Source organism: Colletotrichum truncatum (genome assembly GCF_014235925.2).
Source record: "Colletotrichum truncatum strain CMES1059 chromosome Unknown Contig_0003, whole genome shotgun sequence".
NCBI lineage: Eukaryota > Fungi > Ascomycota > Sordariomycetes > Glomerellales > Glomerellaceae > Colletotrichum > Colletotrichum truncatum.
The window spans coordinates 1,492,757-1,502,691 of record NW_027222400.1 but is presented as its reverse complement, the minus strand read 5'-3'; the positions used below and the strand labels follow the sequence as shown (position 1 = coordinate 1,502,691).

At 44.7% G+C, this 9,935-nt stretch overlaps 2 protein-coding genes across 2 annotated transcripts; one reads left to right on the top strand and one right to left on the bottom strand.

The window, feature by feature from the left end:
* Window positions 1-702: 702 nt before the first annotated feature.
* CTRU02_205289 (HK97 family phage prohead protease) lies at window positions 703-2,549 on the bottom strand (the record flags this gene model as incomplete). The annotated part of the gene is made up of 4 exons (XM_036722587.1): window positions 703-1,170; window positions 1,218-1,940; window positions 1,989-2,362; window positions 2,420-2,549. 4 exons carry the CDS (start codon window positions 2,547-2,549, stop codon window positions 703-705), a joined length of 1,695 nt encoding a protein of 564 aa, XP_036585484.1.
* Window positions 2,550-6,603: 4,054 nt separating this feature from the next.
* CTRU02_205288 (uncharacterized protein) lies at window positions 6,604-7,302 on the top strand (the record flags this gene model as incomplete). Its single annotated transcript, XM_036722586.1, has 3 exons — window positions 6,604-7,041; window positions 7,096-7,230; window positions 7,285-7,302. The coding sequence occupies 3 exons, from the start codon at window positions 6,604-6,606 to the stop codon at window positions 7,300-7,302; spliced, it is 591 nt and encodes a 196-aa protein (XP_036585483.1).
* Between the last annotated feature and the right edge of the window lie 2,633 nt (window positions 7,303-9,935).

Genomic DNA, 9,935 nt, shown 5'->3' with positions numbered 1-9,935 from the left:
GGTTTTGGCGTTTCGCTCGCTGTTGTCAAAGTTTATAGAAAAGGTGAAGTGGTGGTACAAGCAAATCTTTGATCTTCTATTCATGAATGCTTCCATGTCTTTGGATGAAATATATTGAAAACACACTTGAAGTTACACTCATAAGACTTAATCAAGCCCTGTCCTCCACGTGAACAATTTATGTTTATTACCAAGCTGTATGATCTTGCCTAGTCGCTTCGAAGTTTCAGAAAGGCAGTTAGCAAGTGTTACGGGCTAGTGATTTCTTCATGTTTAGCACATGTTGAATGCCTTTGGTCGCTATCATCCCTGAATGAAAAGGTTAGTAAGCTGTACCACACTCAGAGATAAGCTTCATTTTTTTAAATAAATAAAAAAGTCAATAGAGCAAAGGCCTGAACCAGGATCACTAGTCGCCTATTTTGTGTAAGTTTAATTTCTAGATTTTAGGTAACAGTCTTTGATATCTTCCTAGTTTTATGCCAAAGGAATCAAGGAATCATACAATGTGCCGTGTATGTCACAACCTTCATACGTATGCCGTATAATGTAATTCAAAGAAAGATAAAGCACCAGGATTGCCAACAACCACAGATATAACAAGAGACTCTGAGAATGTATTCCGAGTTTCTAAGAATGGAAGACTAAGTTGGTGTAGCTCGGGATACTGATTTCTAATACATCCTAGGAAGAGTTCCTCTTCTATCTACCTACTAGTTCAAATCCTTCCCAAGAATCAAGCGCCGCCCATATCTCCTTCTTGTACTCCGGTACTCCACCAACGTAGTTGACCTGTTCAAAAGCTTTTCCAGGAACACTGCCACCCATGTAAGTTGACCGGGTGGTAGCGAAAAGTCTTTCTTTGCTCAGTTCGTTGATGTGTGCCTTCCACTTTCGAGTTGCTTCAAGTGTAGGGTTGATGTATTTGATGTCAAGATCACGCTCGATCTTTCGAATACACGCTCCAATCCAGCGGCCCTGAACCTCCATCGCGGTTGGCCCGTTGGCAACGGACGTGGGGCCATGGGCGCCGTAGATATGAAACATGTTTGGATACCCATGGATAGTCATTCCCAAGTATGTGTTTGCTGCTTTCTTCCATTCATCTTCAAGAGCAGTGCCATTAATGCTGCGAATTCCCATGTTTGTCAAGCCTCCGGTGGTGATATCCTACATTCTTTAGTTTTGCATATGAATTGAGAGTAATTTGAACTCACGAATCCTGTTGCTACTGCAACCACGTCCAGCTCATGGTGAGTGCCGTCTTGCAGAACAAGGCCCGTCTCTGTAAACTCAATGATTTGATTGTTGCTCACATCCACCACATCAACATTTTCCCTGTTGAATTGCTCGTAAAAGTTGTTTTCAAGAGATGGCCTCTTCATGCCGAAGTAGTACGGTGCCTCCAAGGGCGCAAGGATGTCCCGCTTCCGTGGGTCTTTTACTCTCGGCCTCACCTTTTGAACCCAAAAAGCATACGCTTCTTTGCTGGCTTCTGCGCTGCAGAACAGATCTTTGTATCCTCCCAACCAGAATTTGAGGCCTCCAGCTTCCCAAAGGGATTGGAAGAACCTCTTCCGTTCTTCGGGATTGTCATCAAACGTGCCGTGCTCTGTAGGCCCATAAAGCATGCCGCCAATGGTTGTCTCCCGGAGCTTGAAAAGATAGGGGTACATAGCCTTGGCCGATGCGTTTTGCTCTTCGGGTGCGAGGTCTCGTCTACGCATGGGGATAGCTGTGTTTGGGCTCCGTTGGAACACTGTTAGCGAGCGGGCATCTGGAGCCCACTCTTGGGCTATCTGGACGCCTGATGCCCCTGTGCCAATGACTGCACAGCGTTTGTCGCTTACTGTTATTTGATCTTGCCAGAACGAGGAGTGTTGAATTATACCCTTGAAGCTTTCGACGCCAGGCCAGTCAGGGAAGTATCGTTTTGAGGACTGTATCGATCAATGAGAAACAGCAGAAGTACGCGCACATTGACTCACAAATCCCGCTGCGATGACCAAGTATTTACACTTGGCTGTCCGCCCATCAGCAGTTTCAACATGCCACTTTCCCTCCTCCACATCAAACTCCGATCCTGTGACTACTGTCCCGAACGAGCAGTCCTTCCTGACATTCACAACTTTGTCGACGTGGTCAAAGTAAGCACGCAATTCCCCAATATCCGGGTAATTTGTGGTCCATGTCCAATCTTTCCATACTTCAGGCCATGAGAACTCGTATTCGATTACTTGCGAGTCTGTTCGGGCACCAGGGTAATTGTTCCAATGCCATGTTCCGCCAATGGAGGTGCCTGCTTCGTAGACGACCACGCGGAACCCTTGGTCGCGGAGAGTCTTGAGCATGAAGATGCCACCTATGTTCTCCCATTACCATGCTAAACAGATTGACTAGGGGATTTGCTCAATCGTACTAAAGCCGGCCCCGACTATCAGTGCATCGATGTCGAGATCATCGGCGTATGGGCCTGTTGTTTCTCGGCGGCGAAATGAGTAATCTTTGAGCTCTGTAGCATACCTCTTCCCATTGAGTGATGGTGCCATTATTAACAATGATCAGTGAATGATACTGAGGCAACCCTTTCCAAACCTTGCTGGAATGCCCGTGCCGTTTTCTCTCCCGTAGCATGCTGTTTGAAAGCATGAGGGAAGGAGCATCGATCTCAAGCAAGATTTGAGCGATCGCACCGGTGCAAAGAGGGGAAAGGAGAAACATAGTCTCACAGTTCAATGACGGCCCACCGTCATTGAAGCATACAAACGGGCCGCTAGAGAGATCATCCCAATCACCTTCTAATAACGATGCTCCATTATGAGACATTAGGACTGGTGGAGCCAAACATAGACACAATAAACTCGGTTGGCGCACAATAGTGAGTCAGTGACTCTTGATGATCAAGGCGGGCAACGCTTGCTCAATGCCCTCTATTTCTCATTGCCTTGAAGGGGGCTCAGCCATCATTCAATTCACTGTGCGTGGTCGACGGCCAAGGGATTCATAGTTTGTCATGCGGTGTGAAATTAGGTGATAGTAATACCCAATTTGGTGGGGAAAATAGTGTCTTGTAGAGGGTATGCTATTCTACACACGCTCTGCAAAGTGAGATTTGAGTACTGTCGTGATAAGCTTGGGTTACAACTACCGTGACAAACAGTTGCAACTGCTGAACTGAAGAGAGTCATGACACTGAGTCTTACACAAAAATCCCGCATTGATTTCCCAAGTTTCTAACGCCTCAAAGACACATCGGCGGTGGTGTGATCAATGAGCAATTTTTGTAAATGCTGAAAATAGCATCCTTGCGGCAAACGCGGCGGTTTCTATCTGTGGGTGGCAGGCCTCGCCGGCCCGTCACGTGGGCTGACGGCCGCCACCACTGGTCTTAGCCAGCCTCCACAGCCCTCTAGCCAGTTAGTTAGTTCTTCCAACCAACAACACCACTTTTCCCATTCTGAGCGTTCTGTGCTGGTTTCGCCCACACTATCTTTTGCATGTCTGTGTCACGTGTATCACCACACAATGTCCACGAATCCAAGTTTCACTACTTCAGATGATTTGGAGGAAACGTCGACTACCTAATTTGGGATCCCACAAAAAAGGGTCTGTTTACAGTGCCATGTTAAGGTGCTCCATCTTATGTTTCCAGACGCAAAGATGACTCGCTGATCATTAAGTCTTTGTACAACCAACATCGCCTATCTGCCTGCTCATCAGCTAACGTAGACTCGTTTCTTCTTTCTTAATGTGGTCATTTAAACTGTTTGACTTGTTTGTCTACCACGAGTTTGGTCTATTACTGCTATCATGGTTTAAGCCATAACAGAACTGAACCGTGGTTAAGCTTCGTCGACTCGGCTGATGCTTGGCTTTGCGAAACCATTTGTAAATAACGCTCCCAGTTATACGATATATTGCATGATGTATTGTTTTTTCGTGGCAAAAGTTAAGTTCGCGATTACAATGCGTGTAGAGACTTTCGAAAACTTCCGCGAGGACGACAGCATGTAGCGCGCGCGATGCCTTTGGCATTTCATGATTCATTGCATCTCCATATGCGGACAGACATGACCCAGGCGGCAGATCCAAGGGCACCCGCCGTATGTTAAGGCTGCTGCGGTTGGCTTGTTTGACAAGGAACACCTGAACTGCTTTCCTTGCAGCTAGGCCGAATTTCCGGCATCGCGTCAAGTCTAACGGGTGTTGCAGGGTTTACGAATAAGAGAGTTTCGTTTGATCTGCCTGCGGTCTCCTCGATTCAGTTGGTCACTCGGCAAGCTTACAATCACGTTGAGCAGAAAGTGTGCGGTAGGCGCAGGGCTGCAAAAAGCGGCTGAGCAATGGACGTGCGTCCTTGAGACTGGTTTGGTAAAGAAATTTTCGCCTGAGCCAGAATCCCGTTTTCGCGTCTTTGACTCGGAAGCTCAATCTCAGATGATGGGCATTAATATGTGTCAACTGTACAAGCAACATCAGGCCGCATCATTTAGACGGACGCGGAGGATTTCGCAGACCGAGCCTAAGCCTCTCAAGGACCTGAGAAGCAACGAACTGGCCACCTATTGTTTTCCGCCATGAATAACAAAGCCAAGGCTTTGGGATCAGCATTGATGAAGTGGGTGAGAGACCATGTGCCGATCGGCGAACCCCTTGACGGACGCGACACTGACAACTTGGCGATGCAATCCCTTGGCTAGAAATGATGGGATGATAACATCCTGCTGGATAAGGATGCTATATCCGAGGCCTACCTTCAGACGATTTTTCCGTTTGGCCAAGAGAAAGTCAAGTTGAATAGCCTCTTGCTATTTCTTAACTTTGTTCGAGCCCGGTTCAACCTTTTCTCAAATACGCTGTGGAATGAGCGTCCCGAGGTCTTAATCTTCAAAGCTCCAACACGGCCAAAACAGCTAGACGGAAAAGCTAACTAGTTCTGCTGTGTACGAAGTCTGTGGGTCTTCAGACCACGCTACTGCAGGAGAAAGTCTGAGACTGTCGAATTGGATTTCAGGAGTAATCAGTTAACCTTTCCTCCCCTTTTGCCGCGGGAGAAAGCATGGCGGACGGAGGCCGGCCGGACATCCAGAATTGTGGACATAACCACGAGAGCCCTGTTCGGTTGCTGCTCCCCTTAATTTTGCTGCTTATCCATTTGTCCAGAAACGGCATCTTTTGGCTGCCTTTCCGTCAGATTTTGGGCCAACCCCTGTTAGATAAGAAGTTCCTGAAAGGATTCGAGACTCGGCGAACTCTATTTGGAGGGTCAGTAAAGCTATTGAACGGCGTCACCTTCGCAACATGTTTCCCACGGCCTTATTGGCCATACACGAACTCTGCTGTGTACGGTTCCCACGTGTAGAGAAAGATTTATATGTCACTGTCATTGAGGCATGAGATGCCACTAAGAAATGCAGACGAAGGTAGATATCTGACGGTTTTTGGTTGAGTTCATGAATGACAGAAACGCTTGTTTGTGAAGCAGACTGCACCCACGGCAGTGAGGTCCTTGTTTGAAATGATAGGTTGTAATGCTAGGCAGGTCCAGGCGACTGCATTATGAGTTGACTTGAGGGAGAGAGGCCTTGGCATCTTTACTGATCTCTCGACACTCCCTAGACAGTCAAAGATATCGGTTCCGGTTGCAAAAGCGATTGGTAGGCCGCATCTGTAGATGAAATGAAACTCGCTCACCAGGCGGACATCGCCGTCGAACGTACGCCATCTCGACGAGTCAGACGCAAAAATGAATGAAATTCCTAAGATCAGGCGTGAAAGGAAGGGCCAGAAAGACAGGATCAAACGGCAAAATCGAGGACGTTCTGATACCAGACTAATGAGATGAGGAAAGTTAGAAGCCCAGGTTAGGTTGAGACCGTAAGAGGGAATGGACCGTGCAATCATTCCTCTTAATAGTAGTTCTTGCCAAGGATCGTGACCCGCGGGAAAATTAGCGTGTGCGATGTCAAGGTTGCGTGGCGAGGATCATCAGCCCAACTGTTCGGTGCCGCCGTGCTACATCAACCCGGAAGGCTCGCTTGTTCGTGACGATTCTGGTTGGTATGCATTGAGGATATCATCGTGGTTCAGGGCAAAAGAATGAAACGCATTCGTGACGATCATGGGTACCGATTGGCTGAGAAGATCAGCCCAAAACACATCCGGGTAAACCTTCTTTCTTCCCCTCTCTAAAAGCTTGTATTCTTTCAGTGATACTGTGACATCGGACGAAAGAGGTATGCGGGGGGTCCGCTGCGGTGGACACCAATGGGCTCATCGTGCGAAAGCGAAACGGCCCCTGAAAAGTATCGCGGCTGTGACTGACCGAACTTTCTCCAGTTGTTGTTTAGCAGGGTCTCCATTGAGGAAGTGTGTATGGTCAGCATGTTTGAGATGACGACGCGATGAGGCCACTGGTTGTAGATGAGTCCGAATTGGCTCGTTGAAACCAACTATATAAGAGTGTCATGAAATTCTCCTCCAGTTTTTCGTTCGTCTCAATATCATCGCGCTTCAGGTTAATCGCACTAATCAACTGTTACACATTCACTAGCTTCACTCTTTACTTTGTCTATCACTTATAACAACAAATCCTCACTCAAAATGCAGCTCACCAAGACACTTGTCACCCTTCTCATGGGCATGACCGTGGCGTCTGCCCTTGCTCTGCCTCCGCAGGCGCAGGCAGACGGTCTGGCTCCCCGCGCAGAAGCTGCGACAGCTGCCGACAAGAATAAGAAGAATGGGAACAAGAATACCAACGCCAACAAAGGGAAGACTACAGCAAAGGCTGCTGGTGGTGATAAGTGTGCGAACGCCAAGAAATTGGCTGCTGGCATCGACAAGAACATTCAGATCCAAAAGAAGGAGCAATCAAACGTTGCTGCTGTCAAGAAGATTGTGAATTCCAACAACATCAACCAGGGCCAGTTCGACCAGGCGAAGAAGACGCTCCTCGCTACTGTTAATGATGGAATCAAAGTCCGCGAGGCGAACCAGAAGCTCGCCCAGGGTAACGGTGCTTCTAGTGGTCTGAACACTGTACGCTATTCCTCTGCTAATATCGAGACACACAAGTTTCTAACATCCTCACAGGTTGCTAAGGCTCAGTCTACTGAGCTAAAGCAAGCCCAGAGCTTGAAGGGAACCAAGGCCGATCTACAGGTCATTGCTCAACTGGAGAAGGAATTCGCCGGTGGCATCGAACAGAACACAAAGAACAAGGCGGCTGTAAGTACCATAATCTTCCCACACTTTTCCCCTGAAAACTAATGACATAAACAGGCCCTGAAGGGATGCTGAGCGCTCAAAACGAGGATGAACCCCTGAGAATGGTTTGACGACAAAACTCTTCAATGTTCTGGAACAGATTGGAGTGTGTATGTGAATTCCTAGTATATATAAAGAACCAAACCGATTCTGTACATTAACGTATATGTCCCTTGGACTAGAATGCCCCGTGACGTGATTTAATGTTTTGTTGCCCCTGGGAAGATCTTAGGCCGTAGGATGTCGTGCGTGCGTATAAGCTGCATCTAGGACGTCACACCTCCTAGTACTGAACAAGACATATATATGTATATATATATATTAGAGTGCCAGCTCCGAGTATCAAATCCCTTACAGAAGCAGACTTCTTTTAGGGCTAGATAATGCGACGCCTCTTTTTAATTTAACCGAAATTTCTCACTGTTGGTACTGTCATAAAATAGTCAAAAATACTGGCTGTGCTAGAGAAACTGATAAGTGTCTCAATCATAAGAGCATATTGAACCTCGTTGAATGTATTTCAGCTAATACTGGGGTGTATGAGTTTTTCCCGTGTCGTATTAACGTAAATGGATATAGTGAATGACGGGGAGCCGACGTATTGTAGGGATTCGGCAGTTGATGGTAGTGTAGGTTTCACAGGGGGTGAAACGGAATTCCGTTCGTCAATAACAAATAACAGTAAATTGGTTCTAATCGATGGTTCATGATAGTTGAAAGTGGTGTTGTTGACTAGAAGGTGGGGATATTCCCCCTTGGCCTGTCACGTGGGTCTGGGAGGCTTAGGCCTCTCAGCCTGGCGGGCGTATGGCTGGAAGTGCCACACGACTCCGTATTCCAACTATCGCAATACTGGAAACTCTCTTTTTATAGTGTTGAAGCAGTTGGAATACGTTGTCCCTATATAGTTCCGTCTCCTCGTTAATTCGGCCTCCTATCCTTACTTTCTCCTGTAGTTACGGTCTTGTTACCTATCCCTCTATACGTATCGTTATCGTATTGCTATCAACGAATCTCTCGAAGGCTTGATTTGGTTTGCTCTTTGTGAGAGTATTAGCAGGGTTGTTTTTGCTGTTAATCTAACGAATTTCTTATAGTTCTCGTCTTTCGTACGATTATCTTAACGCTATGATATCGATTATAAGTCGCTTTTCTTTAGTAATGCCTAGCTTTACGAGATACTCGTATAGCGAATAAGAATCGGTATAGATAACTATCTAAATCGTTAGTAGGTTAAGGTAGTTAGTAATTATCGCTAGGGTTATAGCGAGGGCGTAAGCTATATCGACGCTAGCGACTATCCTATAGATCTCTAACGCTAATACGCTATAGGTAACTTGTTTACTCTTCGTAAAGCTATAATAAACAAGGTTATTATAAATCGTAAATTCTTTATTATTACTATTAGAGGAAGTATCGTTAGCTAGGATAATTAGAAACCTTAATTAAGAGGAGAGGTTATAATTATTAGTAAACGACTTGTTAACGAAAACGAATAGCTTAGCTATTATAAGGTTAAGTAGGATAAACGTTATTCCTCGGTTAGGCGATTTTATTTGCTATCGAATCCGTTAATTTAGTACTTTTATCGCTTCTAGCAAGGGGTCTTAGTATTAGGTAGTAGTAGATAAATCGAAACAGGCTTTAGGTTAGCAAATTAACGCGATATACGCCCCTCTAGCGCGTTGTTCGATATATTGCTATTTTAGGTTAGGTTTAGTAGTCTTAATATATTGTAACTTCTTAGCTTATCCCTTTTGCCTTAAATTAATCGAATTATTAGTTAATAGCGCGACTATCCCTCTATTAAATTAGAAAGGTTTATTAATTATAAGGATATTCTTTGCTTTTGCTATAAAAGCTGCTTTTTCTAACTATTCGTCTTCTAATTATAAGAACGCCTTGTCTAACAAACCGAAAGTATCGTCGGTTTGCATACCGATATAGCTAAAGTATAGATTTTCGGTAGATAAGATTAATAGGCATAGATCGTACGAAGAAGTAACTATCTAGAGATTCTCTTTATAATACTTATAATACGTTGCTTACTAGTAGGTTCTAGCTTCTACGATTCCGTATAAAGGCTTTACAACCTTTATAATAGTCCCTTTTAGGTACTAGTCTTGAATTTGCTTCGGTAGGTAGGCGAAAATAGTATGATTAAGCCTTATAGAGGATTAAACGTAGGCTTATATAATATCTCGAAGCTATAGTTATTTCTCTTCTTGTAGGAATAACAAGGTAATTAATAGAATTAGCTATTAACTTGCCTACTAAATCGTTAGCGATTAGGTTAATATAGCCTTTTTGCTATCGTCGGCATAACCTTATATTATAAGTCTCGATTTCTCGTAAGGTTTAGTTGTTTTACCTTTAACTTCGTTAACGATACGAGATCGGAAGATTCGTACGTTTTAATACCTTCTCTTATTAAACTAAGTAAATTTAAATACTCTTCTAACGATAAGGCTATTAATCTCTTATTTAGTTAACTATTTAAACGGTTCGCTTAGTATAGTAATAATACCTTCTCGTCGTAGTTTAATTACTAATTCTTTATCTATTTACTTCTTAATCGATAGGAATATTTATTAATAATCTAGGTTATTATTAAATTCCTTTATAAAGTAAGCGATTAGTAATAGTCTCTTCTAGGGTTTGCCTAG